General features: G+C 42.5%; 1 protein-coding gene across 1 annotated transcript in view; it reads left to right on the forward strand.

Annotated features, from left to right (window-relative positions):
- Positions 1-18929, forward strand: part of LOC113130084 (copine-9-like) — a 196336-nt gene that overhangs the window by 120634 nt on the left and 56773 nt on the right. The window contains exons 8-10 of the mRNA XM_026306388.1: positions 9755-9818; positions 11607-11710; positions 12336-12440. Of these exons, the coding sequence (XP_026162173.1) occupies positions 9755-9818; positions 11607-11710; positions 12336-12440 (273 nt within the window). The remainder of the gene's footprint in view (positions 1-9754; positions 9819-11606; positions 11711-12335; positions 12441-18929) is intronic.

An 18929-nucleotide genomic window follows, 5' to 3' on the forward strand; every position in this document is an offset into this window, starting at 1 on the left:
GTCATTTTCAGAGCGACTGTGGCCTGCAGATACTCATATATCACTGTTAGCTTTCTTTTTTAAATTGGAGGGTCAGGAGAGATTGATTAGAAAGAAACCAACACTGAAAGGAAATTTCACGTCTAGAAATTAGTTGTTTAAAGTGAAAGTGTTCGAGATTTACCTGTCCTTGGGCAGCCAAGGTTACATGACAGTGGAATTGACAATAGACTGAATGTGATGCAAAGCTACACTTCAAGGGCACAGCAAACTCCCTCAAGGAGAATATATTATGTGTTCATGGAGAATTATCATATGTGGTTTTGTCGAATATAATGGATTCTGTGCATGTGTTTAAGTGTGTTTGTCATTGTGTATGTGTCATTGGTGTTTATACAGTGACATCCTTAAATATTAGGCGGCATTGTAATCACGGCACAGGCGGCTCCCTGCAGCAGTGTAGCTTCAAGTGGATGGAACGAATCACTGTGTTGCCTTATGGGTTGGAGTGAGACTTACAGCCACAGTGAATTTTTAAGTAGATAAAGGTTTTGCATTTTTTTCTGGGTTTGAATTGACTTGAAAACTTTTATATATGCATCACTTTTCTGTCATCCTGCAATTCCCTCAAACTCAGCTCAAGATATTCTGGACCAAGAACAGAAAACTGGCCAAATATTTGATTGGTGTGGTCTTATGAGCCTTTGTCGCCTTTTGTAGATGAAAGACCTGAGCTACAATAAAATGTAATTGCTTATTTTATTGAAGAAGTGAGAAATGTACATAGAAGGGTTTAGAAAGAACTACAGCAATTAACACAAGGGTCTGTAGGAAAAGACATAGTGGACCAAATAGAAACATACAAAGCTCTCACAGTCTTTAATAGCCTCTCAACCACACCAAGGTAACAGCACAAGGACATTAAAATATGTGGCTAACAGCACCTTGTTGAAATGGTCAAATGATTTGTTTGGCAACAGTGCCACTGAACGTCTAATTGGCAAAGACAGTCAGTCACGCCAGCAGCTCTGGGAGCAACAGACCATTGTTATCGTCTTAGGTTTCTGTTTCCTGTCAGACTTTTATTTTGGTTTTTGAATTTTCTGTGTTCCTTAGGTTAGTTTTAGGTAGCTTGTGTTTCATTAGTAAAATTACTTCCACCTGTGTTTAGTCTTTTGTTCTGAAGCTACTTATACTCCCTCTTTTCCTTTGTTCGTCTTCGGAGTATTAGTTGAAGTAGTTATAGTTGTAGTGGTTCTCTTTCATGTTCGTAGGGTTTACCTGTTTGCCTGCTTGTCTTCGCCAGTGTGGCGTCTATTTCCCGAACAGGGATTTTTTGTATTTATGCCTGACCCTTGGGAGATCCTCAGTCTCCAGCGCCCCCGTCTCAGCGTAAGTCTCCAGCGCCCCCGTCTCAGCATCCGTCTCCAGCGCCCCCGTCTCAGCGTCAGTCTCCCGTCTCTGCTTCAGTCTCCAGCTCCCCTGTCTCAGTCTCAGCCTCAGCCTTCAGCGCCCGTCTCAGTCTCAGCCTCAGCCTCAGCCTCAGCCTGAGCCTCCAGCGCCCGTCTCAGCCTCAGCCTCAGCCTCAGCCTCAGCCTCAGCCTCCAGCACCCCTGTCATAGCCTCAGTCTCCAGCGCCCCTGTCTCAGCCTCAGCCTCAGCCTCAGTCTCAGTGTGGTTGTTTTACACACAATGAGTTATAAAAAGGGTCCCTTAAATGTGTTGGACGAAAGAATGCATGGTATGGGGGTTTTAGTGTTTTAGATGCCTGTAAATAACTGCCAACATTGTTTTAGTGCTGTTAGATGCCTGAAGATAGAGGACACCTGAAAACATATTTGGGGTCTTTTCAAGATGAGTCCACCCCTTTCCTCACCTACTGTATAAAGTCCTGAAATTTGGGAGAGAAGACTCTGTAGCTGTCTTCTTTCTATGCCGCATGAATTAAACTGAGATGATTCATCACACTTGTGTTTTTTCTTGAGAATTAGCAACTCTCACAACCTAGAAGAAAATTCCACAACAAATTTAGCAACCCAGATGGGACGGACACTCCACTGATCAACACCTGTTCTAGACCAAAGGTTAACCACTGGTGGGAAAATTTAGAAATTAAGAGAAAGTTCCGCTGAGAAAGTTCTGCTGGATCATGCCTGAGGTCATGAAATGGGTGGAGGACATTGGATGCTCCATTCATTTGATGAGTACAGTGTTATGAATCATTTTTGTATGTTTCTGTAAAGTGTTGAAAAAGAAAACTCTAGGTGTGTGTATGTTAACCTTGAAAGGTAAGGTAGTCGTTATTTTTGTAATCCCTTCATGGTAGAGAGACCATTGAGTCTGGGGGACAGATGTCAGATGATGAAAAAATAACCATATATATATATAAAAAAAAAGAAACAACAAAAACACCACTGGTTGAGGATTACAAAATTAAGTCTAAGTTTTTATAAGGAAACTATCCCGTATGAGAAAACATGAAACTTAATACAGTACTATAGAAGCAAGCTATTATTGTCTATTTAAAGAACAATGAGAACCGTCTTAGAATGTGTCCCACATAATGAATTGGGCATATGAATGAGGTGATAATTTCATAAGCTTTGTGGTGGCTTCTTCAGTGTCTTGTATGCACAACGTGTATACAATAAGGGTACGTTGCTCTGAACGAAAGTGTCATACAGAGTACCTGGTTGAAGAAAGTTATCCAAAGTTAGTGTTTGTGTGATAAGATCTGACCATACAATGAGATGGAAAGATCAGTGTGAGTGAGAACTTATTGTGTGTATGTTATAAGCCCAGTGAAAGTTTAAAGCACCAGTCCCAGTGCTAAAATAATGGCAGATAAATGGGGTAAATGTGCGGTTTTAAAATACAAGAAAGAGAAGAGGAAGTGAAAAAGAAAAGGAAAGGAAAGGAAAAATAAAAATAAATTGGCACTCTTTCCTAGAGTGGGAAAGGGAGGCAGAAGTAAAAGGAAAAATCAGCTGCAGGATTAATGGTAAAGTTAGAAAAGTCTAATGTTGAGGAAAATAAGAAGGACAAAAAAGGGCAAAAAAGTAGAAGCTGTATGTCGCACGTTCTTCAAACTCTGATGGGAAAACATCAGACCCGCAACATGGTCAACCACAGCAACAGTGGGATCACAACAATTCATCACCACGATGGAAACCCTGTATAAAGCTGTGTGTGCTGCTTTTCCTTTGAGAGTCTGCTGGTCTGAGATTCATAATACCGGACAAAAAGAGGCTGAGTCAGCAGCTGATTATCGCACCTGCATGGAAACTATTTGCTGCTCACTCCGGAATTGACCCAGATAATGTGGCATACACTCACCTGTTGAAAACTGCATCAGTAAATGGTCTTCAATCTGGCCTAAGAGGACAGCTTAACATGGATGTACAGTGTTGCACCTGTGAAGGATATGGACATGTATCCCGTAACTGAATCAACAAATACTGCTGAAATACAGTTGAAGACTGTGAATGATTGTGCCCCAGGAAACCCATAGTGACAGAGATCTAGATATGGAAATACCATGACTAAGAATGTAATATTTTGTTTTCTCTAATTTGTAATGTCTTATGATTGATAAGTGTGGTGACACTTTATGTCAAATGGGGGGAAAGTGGTTGTTTAACACAGAATGAGTTATAAAGTGGAGTTTTGGTCTTCTGTTTGGGTTCATAGTAGAATTGGAACAGGTGGTCAAAGGGTCACTTAAATGTGTTGGGCTAAAGAATGCATGGTATGGGGGTTTTAGTGTTTTAGATGCCTGTAAATAACTGCCAACATTGTTTTAGTGCCGTTAGATACCTGAAGATAGAGGACACCTGAAAAAACATTTGGGGTCTTTTTAAGACGAGTCCACCCCTTTCCTCAGCTATATAGTCCTATATAACTATATAGTCATTGTTTTGGGAGTCATAGTCATAGTCATTTATCTGGTGGTTTAAATACCACACAGTGGTTGTGGGTGTGTATATGGAGTGTAAAAAAATGTTGCTCAAACTAAAACGTTTAGGTTTTATGTTAAAGTCTGAATAGCCTGAATAGCAGAGTAATGGAGTGAATAGCCAGCACCCTGTCCACCTTCAATACCACGACTGAGGTGAGACCCTTGAGCAGGGCACTAGACCCCCAGCTGCTCCCTGGGCGCCGCAGCACTGGCTGCCCACTGCTCTGGGTGTGTGTTCACTGCTGTGTGTGTGCACAGGGTGGTAATGGAATTTCCTCACTTGTGGGACTAATAAGGGTAACTTAATAGACCTTAGACAGAGTGTCACTTCCAGTAGCCTAAAAGTAGAATATAAAACAGAAGAGTGTCTGCTATACCTTGGTAATTCCTCTGTCTGAAAAATGATATAATTTTTTCATTTTGTAATCCATATCAAATTTCAATACAGTTACAAAGATTGTTGCATAATCCATCACTGAATGAAAAGTTCAATCTCCATGAGAGAAATTATGAGGCAGGAGCTGAACAGTGACCAGACAGAAGATTGGTGATAGTAGAAGTCTCCTTTTAATTTTTTATATGATAAGTGATTGGTAAGGATATAAAGAGCAGATGTGAGGTCACCGTGGTGATGTTTGATTTGCAGCATAGGATCACCAATGATGAACTAATGTTCAAGAAGAGGAAGTCAAAAATGTAGCCTGCTTCATGAAGAATTTCTGATAATCAAACTAATAAACCCTACTTTGTTAGGTTAGGGGACCTCTGTTGTCAATATTACAGCAACAGCTAGGTTTCTAGGGAATGACTGCATGGTTAAGAGACTCTAACAATGACTAAAAGTAGGAAACAAGAAAAACAGTCTGCTATGGCATAGGCATTGGTTTGATAGTGTTTCTGAGATAGAATGGAGTCTTTCACAGTGAGTCTGGTTTGTTTGGTGATCCTCGAGTGGCAGCCTGGGTAGTGCAGTGTCTTTGGGCTGTTGAACAAAGTAAAAGCCCAGGTGTAGACAAATTACATCCATCCATCCATCTTCTTCCGCTTATGCGGGGCCGGGTCGCGGGAGCAGTAGCCGAATCAGGGATACCCAGACTTCCTTCTCCCTGGACACTTCCTCCAGCTCTTCCGGGGGGACACCGAGGTGTTCCCAGGCCAGCCGGGAGACATAGTCCCTCCAGCGTGTCCTGGGTCTTCCCCGGGGCCTCCTTCCGGTGGGACATGCCCGGAACACCTCCCCAGGAAGGCGCCCAGGAGGCATCCGAAACAGATGCCCGAGCCACCTCAACTGACTCCTCTCGATGTGGAGGAGCAGCGGCTCTACTCCGAGCTCCTGCCGGGTGACCGAGCTCCTCACCCTATCTCTAAGGGAGTGCCACCCTTCGGAGGAAGCTCATTTCAGCCGCTTGTATCCACGATCTCGTTCTTTCGGTCATGACCCAGAGCTTATGACCATAGGTGAGAGTAGGAATGTAGATTGACCAGTAAATTGAGAGCTTCGCCTTCCGCCTCAGCTCCTTCTTCACCACAACGGACCGGTACACCGACCGCATTACTGCTGCCGATGCCCCGATCCGTCTGTCAATCTCGCGTTCCGTCCTTCCCTCACTCGTGAACAAGACCCCGAGATACTTAACCCTCTGGGGTCTGAGGGGGTTTTTGGGGCCTGGACAAATTTTGACATGTCCTGACATTTGTGCTTTTTTCAGTGTCTTTTAAACATATTAATGTCTAAAGTCTAATAACACTGTAATCAGCACAAAATTGGCTACAATAATATGTGAGCAGCAAGTTCATACATGATTGTGTTTTTGAGAAAAAAGTGTTTATGCATGGTTAGTGAAAAACTAAAATTTTTTACTCAATGAAATAAGACCATAAAACACAAACAGAACATTGGTTCAAAAGACTTTGGAGACCTGCACGTTGTAGGCTAAAGTGTTTACTTCAGAGTGCTGTGAATGTCATCTTGTTCACACATTCACAGTAAACAATACACTGATTTAAATTTTCTAAGACACTTTTTGTCCAGAAAGGCCATATGCAAGAGGGTGTGTCTGAGGATGAATAGTCATGTGATTTACCTGAGAACACAAAAGACGCACTGAACGACCAGACAAAGACGCGCATAATGAGCCTTTCAGTCAATGTAGATGGGACGGATTAGTGCAGCACAATACAACACAATGAGTAGCCAAACGATCCTCATTTGAGTTAAAATCAGTGTTTTTACTCTGAGGACAAACTAAACTATTTGTCTCTGTGTGGAATATAAGGAGCGCCGCTTCACGTGCGTAACGCGCCATCATCCAAATGCGCAGAAAAAGTGAGTAAATTCTATGATGAAGTTTGATATTTTGTGTCATTTCTCGGGGGTGTGCACATATTTACCTGGTTCACCTGAGATTATTTACATGTGAACAGTGGACTGTGTACAAGGCGGGACCGCATTACCTGTAATGAGGTGAGACAGGAAAAAACAGACTTCTCCTTACGTTCATATGGATGGAATAAAAAGTGATGATTTGTTTTCCACTTGAATTGTTTCACTCAAAAGAAAACATTTCAAGCTTTCTAGCCATATAATTCATATTTTTATGAGCCAAGTATTCGCTGAGATTCTGGTTGTTTACGCGTCTGTGAAGAGAAATGACAGAGACAGAAAAGGCCGAGAGCGCACTCTGTCGGCTTTCTTTATTTAAAAAAAGCACAAGGTTTTGTTGTTATTATGATGGTATACCACTAAAACTAGACCCTTTACAGATTTGAATGATATACTTATTTTATCTGTACGATCAGAATTGACGGAGCAATTTAGGTTTGTTTCGGCCTTATCAGAAAAAGATGCGTCAAAACGCGCCGGCGAGTGCGTCGACCCCAGACACTTAAACTCCTCCACTTGAGGCAGGATCTCTCCCCTGGCCTGGAGATGGCAAGCCACCTTTTTCCGGTTGAGTACCATGGCCTCGGACTTGGAGGTGCTGATTCTCATCCCAGCCGCTTCACACTCGGTTGCAAACCGCCCCAGCGCACGCTGGAGATCCTGGCTCGATGGAGCCAACAGGACAACATCATCTGCAAAAAGCAGAGATAAACTCCTGTGGTCCCCGAACTGGACTCCCTCCGGCCCCTGGCTGCGCCTAGAAATTCTGTCCATAAAAGTAATGAACAGAACCGGTGACAAAAGGCAGCCCTGCCAGAGTCCAACGTGTACTGGGAACAGGTCTGACTTACTACCGGCAATGCGAACCAAGCTCTTGTTCCATTTGTTCAGAGACCGGATAGCCCTCAGCAAAGGGCCCCGGACCCCATACTCCTGGAGCACCTCCCACAGGATGTCACGAGGGACCCAGTCGAATGCCTTCTCCAAGTCCACAAAACACATGTGGACTGGTTGGGCAAACTCCCATGAACCCTCGAGCACCCTTGAGAGTGTGTAGAGCTGGTCCAGTGTTCCACGCCCAGGACGGAAACCACATTGTTCCTCCTAGATCCGAGGTTCGACCACCGGCCGGATCCTCCTCTCCAGCACCCTGACATAGACCTTCCCTGGGAGGCTGAGGAGTGTGATCCCTCTGTAGTTGGAACACACCCTCCGGTCTCCTTTCTTATCCTTTTGGTCTGCCAAACCAGGGGTACTGTCCCCGAACGCCAAGCGGTGTTGCACAGGCGTGTTAGCCATGACAGCCCAACAACATCCAGAGACTTGAGGTACTCGGGATGGATCTCATCCACCCCCGGTGCTTTGCCACTGAGGAGCTGCCGAACTACCTCAGTGACTTCGGCTTGGGTGATGGATGGATCAGCCTCTGAATCCCCAGCCCCTGCTTCCCTTATGGAAGACGTGTTGACGGGATTGAGGAGATCCTCGAAGTATTCCTTCCACCGTCCGACAATATCCCCAGTCGAGGTCAGCAGCTCCCCACTTCCACTGTAAACAGTGTTGGTAGAGCACTGCTTCCCCCTCCTGAGGCGCCGGACGGTTTGCCAGAATTTCTTCGGGGCCGACAGGTAGTCCTTCTCCATGGCCTCACTGAACTCCTCCCATACCCGAGTTTTTGCCTCTGTCACCGCCTGGGCTGCAGCACCCTTGGCCCTGCGGTACCTGTCAGCTGCTTCGGAAGTCCCACAAGCCAACCAAGCTCGGTAGGACTCCTTCTTCAGCTTGATGGCATCCCTTACCTCCGGTGTCCACCACCGGGCTCGGGGATTGCCACCACGACAGGCACCCGAAACCTTACGGCCACAGCTCCTAGCCACTGCGTCGACAATGGAGGTGGAAAACATGGTCCATTCGGACTCAATGTCCCCAGCCTCGCCGGGATCTGGTAGAAGTTCTCTCAGAGGAGTGAGTTAAAGACCCCTCTGACAGTGGGTTCAGCCAAACATTCCCAACAGACCCTCACAGTATGTTTGGGCCTGCCAAGTCTGTCCAGCTTCCTCCTCCGCCAGCGGATCCAACTCACCACCAGGTGGTGATCAGTTGACAGCTCTGCCTCTCTCTTCACCCGAGTGTCCAAGACATACGGCCGAAGATAAGATGACACGACTACAAAGTCAATCATTGACCTCCGGCCTAGGGTGTCCTGGTGCCATGTGCACTGATGGACACCCTTATGCTTGAACATGGTGTTCGTTATGGACAAACTGTGACTAGCACAGAAGTCCAGCAACAGAACACCACTCAGGTTCAGATCGGGGAGGCCGTTCCTCCCAATCACGCCCCTCCAGGTTTCACTGTCGCTGCCCACATGAGCGTTGAAGTCCCCCAACAGAATTATGGAGTCCCCGGTAGGAGCACTTTTCAGCACCCCCCCGAGAGACTCCAAAAAGGCTGGGTACTCAGCACTGTTGTTCGGCCCATAGGCCGAGACAACAGTGAGAAACCTATCCCCGACCCGAAGGCGCAGGGAAACGACCCTTTCACTCTGGGGGGAAAACTCCAACACGTGGCGGCTGAGCTGGGGAGCTATGAGCAAGCCCACACCAGCTTGCCATGCCGGGCGATGTCGCGGTCCTCATTTTTCGTTGCATAAGAGGTCACTGAACCGCTCTTAGTCTGGTCCGTCACCTAGGACCTGTTTGCCTTGGGATATAGCCCCAAACAACATAGCTCCTGGGATCATATGGGCACTCAAACCCCTCCACCACGATAAGGTGGCGGTTCAAGGAGGGGCAAATTACAAACTAAGACAAAAACAGTATTTTACATCATTTTAGCACAATTTCAAAAGATAAGGTACTAATAAATCCATCTTGCACCAGTTAAAAGTGCAGTCTGTTGTGTTTGGCTGTTCTTCTGTCCATTTAAAAGTTTGTGATGAACCCATCTCAACCTGTTCTTCATTATTCATTACATCCCACTGACAAGCAGTGTAGTGAAAATGCAGATAATCAGTTATTTATTTGTGAGCTTTTTGTAACACCAGAGAAGCAATAAATAATGATGCTGGATGACATTACTGAAATCTGTCTAACCAATCAAAATGATCAAAAACCAACAGGGACTGTCAGCACACTAAGGGCATTTAACATAGGAACAGACATTGGTTTAGCTCAGTGAAAATTGTTGGTCACAGTTTTCATTAACAGATTTAACACTGCTAAGTATCAGCTTTAGTTTTCAAGTATTCATGTATTATACTTTTTCTTGAAATCAATATTGGCATACAGTAGGCTATACTTGTGTAGAGGGAGAACATTACCATAACCGGTAATAGCAGATAAAACCATAAAAAACGGCATTAAAGCTTTTAAGATCCTCTGTTTTTCCTCGACCTCACTCTCTCAACCCTTTTCACCCCTTTTCCTTCTCAGTGGAATTCCTGGGAAGAAGTGTGGAACCATCATCTTCACAGCCGAAGAGCTCAGTAACTGCCGGGTTAGTATCACGTAATATTCATAACTGTGTTTCTCCAGGCTTACGCAGACACAAACATAAACACACACACACACACACACTGTGATATAAACAATCCAAGACAGGGGTCAGAATCTTAAGCACTGCAGTCTGACATTATGATAATAACGTCAAAACAAACCCTGTGTTTTTTATTTTTAACTGTTTGTGGGGGGATTAAATGACCAGACAGGTTCAGAATAATTTTGTGATCTGCATCAAATGGAGGTGTGACTTTGTTAATTTCCTTCTAAGTGATGATGGAAGATGGCATGAATTATTTATACAGCCTCATACTTCACCTTTCTTGCCATGGTGTGTAAATAATTAGACAATGCAATCAAAGACAGCAGCACACACAAGTACCGTAAAAGGAACACACACACACATACGTTTTCAGAATGCTTTGCCACTATCCATTTTTACATGATAACTTCAGCAATTACATCGTGCTGATGTTTGTGTAACCTTCCTTACATCCACTTTCCATGTGAATTTGGAAACAGATAAACTTGCACTGCAGGACATTTACTGTGAAGACACTGTACTGCAGAGTCTCTGAGGACTCTAGAACTCCAAGGTTCTCTTCATATTTATTAGCAAAAAGCTGCATGTGCCACCTACAGCTTTTCAAATGCACAGGATAATTATATGAATCGTTTCAGTTTGTTGTCTCTGAATCTGACCAGAAGTACATATATTGAAATTAGCCGTCTGAAAAGGAATAATAAAGGAAGAAAATGACAAGTGTTACGCCCCGGCCTAGGGGTTACCGGAGCGTAACACGATGTTGAGTTTTCCTCCAAACCTCTCCCACTCTCAACAATCACGAAAATACTAATTTCTCTTAACGAAATTTTTATTCTGTCAAAATACAGAATACAACATAGGTAGTTCAAAACAAACACAAACGCTATATTAGCCCCACTCGAACAAAAACGCTAGCTTTAGCCCTACGGTGTCGAACAAATGAAAATCAGTAACATAAACGCTATAATAGCCCTACGATATCAAACAAACAAAGGTCAAATAACAAAAACGCTAAACAGCCCTATCATAGCTAATCAAACGAGAACACAAAATCACAGGTCTCTAGCCTAGAACTTCTAAACAAAACAGGAGAAAACAAAATACTAATGTGGCTTATGAACCTAAATATTTCTAATCGAAAACAACAAAAATACTATCAACACAAACTCTTCAAAATCGAAACAACTCTAATATCTAACTAACTAATCACGAAATCGAAGTCTTTATCAAAATAGCTGGGTTGGAAGTGGCAAAGGTGGGAGAATAGCTCTCCTGAACAGCAGTCCGTGGGCTTCTTATAGTCCTTCCGGAAGGGCTGGACCAATCCCGGAACCCCAATCCAATCCGAATGGACCAATCCACGGACCTTCAGAGTTCACGCCCACTTCTTCCTCCGTCCCACACACACACACACACACACACACACACACACACACGAAATGGGGGAGGGGAGAGCCAACCACACCAATCACACACATTATGTGTGTGATTGGTGTGCCACATGCATTTTATATTTGGATATTTTGTATTAATAACTCAACACATATATAACTCTCCAGTAGCTCTGAGTTCAGGAAAATATATAATCTGATTCAAGTATTTGCGTTGCACCTAGAGGAACCCCTTACATATAATAGCAGGTCACTGGTTGTATATTCAGAGTCCCTCTGTAACTCTGAACTAAACCAAAGTTGGAATAAAATAATGAAAGATGTAAAAAATAAACCATTGTTCCCACAGGACATAGCCACCATGCAGTTCTGTGCCAACAAGCTGGACAAAAAAGATTTTTTCGGCAAATCGGACCCTTTCCTTGTCTTCTACCGGAGCAATGAGGATGGGACGTAAGCGTGCATTTTTATTAGGTTTATTTGTTTCTTAGAGTGACTGCAAATGTTCTGCTTTACAGTTCCTCTGTTAATCAGACTAACCATACCTCGTTACTTAAAGCATCTTAAAATCTGCCAGCAATTGTGTCTGCTGGATCCAGTCGCATCATGCGGCTGAAAGCTCCTGGCCTGTCAGTCGGGCACAGGAGTAATCGATTCTTCTTGACATTAAGACAGGTGTTCTAATCTACATTTACAATATTTTTCACAATTTCAATATTTTTCACTATTTCAGACATACTGTACACATCATGGGCAAATCCCTCTGTAAGCCTGAACTGTTTCTGGTGCCTCATGCTCATATAATTTTCTTCACTTGACATTTTTTCAATAGACTGTCTATATCTATATCTCTATATGTCTGACTTTTGAATACTTACCTAGAAAAAAATAATTTTATTATACATATTCTTTACCTAGGCTACGTTTACATATTACACACAAAATGGAGATCTAAGCACTGTATGCGTATTTGATTTTCTAGCCATCCTCCATCAACCTGTGCTTATGATAAAAAGTTCAATCTTGTCTGTCTGACCTTTCATCATCAGTGTGTTAAGTTGCCTCTTTGTGTTTCCAGGTTCACCATCTGCCATAAGACGGAGGTGATCAAGAACAATCTGAACCCTGTTTGGCAGCCGTTTACCATTCCTGTTCGAGCGCTTTGTAATGGGGACTATGACAGGTAAGGGGACAGCACAGGCATTCAGAAAGTATGTAAGTAGTGGCTATTGGTGCGACTGGTAGTATTATACAGGGATGGCAGTTAGACAACTGAGTGTTGTCTGGCTCTCTGATGAAGCTGACTAAGAAGCCAATTGGACCAGCCATTGTATCTTAAGCTGAGCAGATGCAATGTAGACATAAGGTGGGGGAATGCTGCCAAGTATCTGGTCTTTGCTTGGGTGAGGACAGGATTCAAGTATGTGTACAAGTTCAGGGAATGGTCATTTACTGATCATGAATATAAAAATGAGCCATAAATAGGCAACACAAAAGAGGTGACTGCCTTTGACTAATTTTGATTATTAGTTTCCAATAGAAATCAAAGACTAATTTTGTAGGTTATCCGTATTTGCTGATATATCAGGTAACAGACTAGTTTTAGATTTGGTCACTATGTTCATCTCGGTGGAAAATTATCTAAATTACAAAAAACAAATAGTTGGCACTTTCAGTCTATGTGCAGTGTGTCCACTTTTCCCACAGTCGATGGCATAACCAAATTCTGGCAAGTCCATAGTCTAGGTTTACTGTTTTTACTAGCTGAAATATAACCCAGATTTTTTTTCTTGATTTGGCATGATTGTAAAAATCAATGCAGGTCTGGAGTATTCACATTGTCATGACAGCTCAGGTCTCACACTGTTGGCCAGAATTATAAGTGCAACCTTCTAGCTCACTTGCCATACCTTTTCCAAGTGCGTGGAGATGACTATGGAATGCCTGAGGAGATGGGGAACAAGGGTGCTGTTTCTTATTTGGGTGACCTGCTGTTGCTAGTCCGCTCCCAGGAGGAGCTGAAAACCACGGAGCTAGTGTTCCATCTGATCACACATTGGGTGTTGCTGCAAGTTGTGAAAAGAGCATCCATAGCATGTTCAAGTTATTGTTTATCTCTCGACTCTACTGCATCTCTTTGCTTCTCACCGGCAACTCCGGAGCAGACCAGAACGTCACATTTTCTGGAACACCCCTGGTATTAGAATGGCTATTGTGGGTCCGGCCCACTGAGAGGGAATGTTAGAGATCTTGGATTGTTTTCTTGTATGCACCATCCAGGTCGTTTGCACGGCTTATAGTACTGCTTAAAATGCTTTAGCAATATTTCATGTTCCCAGAAAGTTGAGGAACTCCCCACGTCCTCCAGGGAGGACACACTGCAGTCAGTTGGTGAATCAGAGGAGTCACAAGAGTGGACCAATTAGTTCCTAATGATCCTCATCTGTGCTCACTTTCATTGTTCACCTAAAAGCCTAGGCCAGATGTGAAGTAAAACCAACCCAGAAGTTTGGGTCTAATGACTCTCACCCATTTACATAGTCCACCTAACAAGCTTATTTAGGCTAGGGGTGGACTGAAACTGAAAGAAGCCACATGGATTAGTGGTGAAACATTTCTACCTAACTACTAGATGTCCAGTTGCCATGACTCAACTTCTAGATGACTTCACCTGGATGACAGAATCTTCAAAGAGCCTCCCCAGCCTCCATGTTCCTTGGTTTATTTTTTATTTGCGGGACATTATACATTACTTCTTTTTCACATGCTGTCCTGGGTGCTGCCAGGACGTGACCAAGCTAGGAAGCTGAGGCTGCGCAGTCAGCTCTCCACTCATTGTGGAGGCGCAGGCATGTGGCCCACTGATTTGGACCATTGCTGATAAGTGCCCAGCTCTCTGGTTATGTGTGTACTTACAGTGCTCAGCATAAATGAGTACACCCCCTTTAAAAAGTACTAATTTAATCAGTATCTCAATGAACAAAAGAACAATTTCCAAACTTTTCACAAGGCTGAGTTTTATTGAACACTTATTTAACTCCATAACATGAAATTAAGGTTAATAATCTAGCTTAGATCACAAAATCTTCAGTTTTACTCAAATTGGTTGAAGGAAAAATGAATACACCCCGCAACAAAAACTACTACATCTAGTATTTTGTATGAGAACCGTGATTTTTAAGGACAGCACCAAGTTTTCTAGGCATGGAATGAACAAGTTGGCGACATATTGCAACATCTATCTTTTTCCATTCTTCAAGAATAACCTCTTTTAGAGCCTGGATGCTGGATGGAGAGTGATGCTCAACTTGTCACTTCAGAATTCCCCACAGGTGTTCGATTGGGTTCAGATCAGGAGACATACTTGGCCATTCAATCACCTTCACCCTGTTCTTCTTCAGAAATGCAACTTTAGCTTTAGATGTGTGTTTTGGATCATTGTCGTTTTGGAAAAGTGCACAACGACCAAGTGCACGGAGTGATGGCAGCATCTTCTCATTCAGTACAGAGCAGTACATTGTTGAGTTCATGGTACCATCAATGAAATGCAGCTCCCCAACACCAGCAGCACTCATGCAGCCCCACATAAGGACACTGCCACCACCATGTTTCACTGTAGGCACCATGCATTTTTCTTTGAAATCCTCACCTCACCTACGACGCCATACAGTTTTAAAACCATTAGTTCCAAAACAGTGATCTTTGTCTCATCACTCCAGAGTATAGAGTCCCAGTAGTCTTCACCTTTTTCAGCATGGGCCCTAGCAAATTCTAGGTGTGCTTTTTTGTGCATGGGCTTTAGGAGAGGCTTCCTTCGTGGACGATACCCATGCATGCCATTCCTCTGCAGTGTGCGCCGTATGGTGTCACAGGAAACGGTCACTCCAGTTTGGCTTTCTACTGCTTTAGCTAACTGCAGTGAACTTGCATGGCGATTTTCTTCAACCCTTCTCATCAGAAGACGCGCCAGTCGAGATGTTAACTTCCGTGGACGGCCTGGACATCTCTGTAAGATGGTTGCACTACCATCTTTCTTAAATTTGTGGATCACTTTTGCTACAGTATTTTGACTGATATGTAAAGCTTTGCTGATCTTCTTGTAGCCCTCACCTTTTTTGTGTAAAGAAATGATTTCCTTTCTCAGATTTTGTGACATTTCTCTTCCATGGGGAGCCATTGCTGACAGTATGAAATGGGAAGGGCTTTTCTTTGTTAAGTAATGTCCTTTTATAGTCACCTGTCTGCTGGACACCTCTTAAATGAATCATTAGACTCACCTGTGGTTGAATGCCTGTTAATTAGAATTTTGTAGTCTTAAGTGTGGCTTTTCTCCTAAGACTATAATTGGGGTGTACTCATTATTGCAACATGGGCTTGAATGAATTTGTTAGGAAAATCACTTTTTTCTGTGTGCAAATTAACAAATCTTGTTTGCAATCAATGGCCCACATTTGTGGGAGTATTTTGTAGTATAGTATCTCATAGAAAATGTTGATTCTGAAAGGAAACTAAAGGTTTTCTGACAAATGTAGTGGGGTGTTTTCATTTATGCTGAGCACTGTATGTTCCCCACTTGGAGTTCATTTCAGGTCAGGCTTAGGGTTTTGGTTTTTCCCCCTGGGTTGTTGGGCCCATTGAGGTGTGGAGGATCGCTTGACCAATAGCGATAGCCCTAGAGGACTGCCCACCAGTGAGGCAGAATGTTGGTTATGTATTGTAACCCCAGAATTGGATGTAGCCCTCAGGGCTGAGGGCCCCACTGGTATTTTTAAGTGGCTGAAGAAAAGGCTGGTTGTTTCCTGGGAAGATCCTGCCCAAATCCCAGGTGGATGTAGACAATTTTCGCTTCAGTGGGTAGCGTAAGACCCATAGCGATAGCCCAGAGGGCTGCGCCCATTTCATAGAGTCTTTGGTTACAATACATAACCAACGTTTTGCCTATGGCATAGTTGTGAGAGCTAGCTGCCTACTTTCGGCACTCACCAGCCTTAAGTTACCTGCTGGCATAACATTCTTCTGTTAGGTATGTTTTAAACATATAATTAATATTTATTAGCATGCTAATGGATAACTGTAAATTAAGCTAATGGCTAAGGGGCAACTTCTGAGAAGTTGGAGTCAGTGTTTCCTCTGTAGTCAGAAGTTAAGATGTGTCATTTTAAATTAAATGTAAAAGGAATAAGTACTGGGTGGCATAGGGTGTTTCCTAATTTCATAAGAGATATGTAGGTTGTTCCATTTCACATAACTTACTGAGTCATAGTAGTTATTGTGCACCTTACCACACAGTAATGTATTATTATTGAGTGGAAAGACATGATGACATGCTAGTATCAAGCTGGAAGTAAGTCCACTTTGGCTCAAACAGCGATCTGACACTGATGTACCTTAAGCTTGGAGTTCAGCTCTAATCTCTTAAATTTGTCATCAATGATCCTCTTGTGGCCACATCAAAGAAGGTTGGCTACAGTCCCGTGGACCTTAAACCTCTGAATAATATGTGCAGCTGTAGTCACAGAAACATCAAGCTGCTTGGAGATGGTCTTATAGCCTTTAACCTTTAACATGCTTGTCTATAATTTTCAGCACAGCCGTCTCCTTAGCTTTCTGTGGTCCATGTTCAGTGTGGTACACACCATGATACTAAACAGCACAGTGACTTTCCACCCTTTAAATAGGCAGACTGACTGATTACAAGTTTGAAGACATCTGTGGTGCTAATTACAGGACGCACTTTAGTTTAACATGTTCCTATGGTCAAATCATGTTCAGTCCTTTCTAGGGGCACTGACATTTTTGTCCAGTCAGTTTCATTAGTTAGTTTTTTTTAATTCTTCTGTTCAGCCACAATTCAAAAGCAACGTCTGATTTTCATTAGTTAATTGTCAGGAAATTTTAATTGACTCAGTAAGTTATTCCTTTTGTCAGTTTCAAATTATTTCGGTGACCATTGTGGGTTTTTCTTTCTTTAATGGAAGGGTACCAATAATTTTGCCTAATTTTTTGGAACTGAAAAATAAAACATCTTTTTTTCATATAAGTTTTTTCAATGCCAAAGTTTTTTTTTTTCAAAGACAATCTTCCCATTTTTAGTTGATATCTGTTTCAATGCCAAATTCAATTCAATTTTATTTGTATAGCCCCAAATTACATTTCATTACATCTGTGACAGTAAAGTCACAGTTGTCAACTCGTATTCATAAAGGAGAAACCCCAAGCGTAAAATTAGCGCTTCGTATTATTATTATTATTATTTTATTTAATTTTTTTAGTTTTTTGGAATCGTATTCTCACATAATAACACGCACTACATATTTTATGTATGATCTGACTCATACGAGAGTTTACAAATCCATATTTATGTGTACGTTTTATTCATTTATGCACAACCTTAGGCCAATACGTACGAATGTTTATTAGTACAAGCATGTCTTTTTTGACAGCAACCATACCCCATTAATGGGCATTGAATAGGTTAAAGACAATTAAAGGACCCTTTTGGATTTTTCTTAAACAACACTCTTAATAGTTCTGTTGTACAGTTCTATGTTTTTATTGAGAATGGACTCTATAATAAAGACATACCACTATTTTGTGTTTAGAGCTAACTATTCTTAAGGGAACTAAAGCAGCAGTTCAGTTGGTTTTATACAAAGGAGACAGATTTGCTGTCAAGCTTATATTTTTTATTCTCTCCTCTTTTAAGGAAATAATCTGTTTTGGTAATATAATCCCTTTTTATATCTTGCTATTCATGCAAGGTTCAGAAGTATGTTGTATGCTAACAGGGACTGTCATTCAGATAAACAGTTTCATTTGTCTACCCCGCCCCCTTTTTTGCAAATGGACGAAAAACACATAGCTAAATTAAACTAGCTGTTGTTCTTACATTTTAAGAGTTATATTGACGGCCTTGGTGCCGTTTGAAGCAAAAGCGTCCCAGTTTTCTATCGGCGCGCTGTAGAATGTGAAATATGACTCCCCTCCCCCTCTAGCGTCGAGCGCTGCCTGCCCAGTGTTGTCATGGCTACATTTACAGTAGGAGTGGGGGCTGCGTTAAAGCCCACTGTTGCACCATCTGGCACGACTTCCTGTATGTTGATTTTTAGGTCTCATCATTGGCTACAAGATGCGTCTGTCACCATTTACAAACAATTTGACTGGGTAATTCTCCTGTCAATCGAAGTTAGACTATGCCCCCTGACTGGGATTTTCTCTGAGGATGTGAATTCTATTGGTTTTACCGTTAGTTACGCTGTGAAACGTAACAACACGTTTGACAGCTTGCTATGTCAAACTTTATTGAATAAACTGACAAAACAGCCGTAAAACGTAGCGGTTTACGGCTTATTATGAGGAGGACGATGGATTTATGGATTTACTGTACAATATTACGTCTTTTTGGACTAAAACATGGGTGCACTTTGTTCTATGGATTCTAACGAACAAAACGATATGCGACACTCTATGCTTGAGTAAACATATGAAGTTACACGAGAGAAAGGTAAGGAACAGCGTATTGTACTATATTTGTACTTTTGTTTAAATATTAAGAAACTGTAGCCGCTGTGATTATTCAATCCAAAATTGCTTTATGTCATTTGAATCGTGAGACTTTAAGGTTTTATTAGACATAAAATTTTAGACTGTATACACAGAGACCACTTAAAGC

The sequence above is a fragment of the Mastacembelus armatus genome, chromosome 5 (genome assembly GCF_900324485.2).
Source record: "Mastacembelus armatus chromosome 5, fMasArm1.2, whole genome shotgun sequence".
In the NCBI taxonomy this organism is placed as follows: domain Eukaryota; kingdom Metazoa; phylum Chordata; class Actinopteri; order Synbranchiformes; family Mastacembelidae; genus Mastacembelus; species Mastacembelus armatus.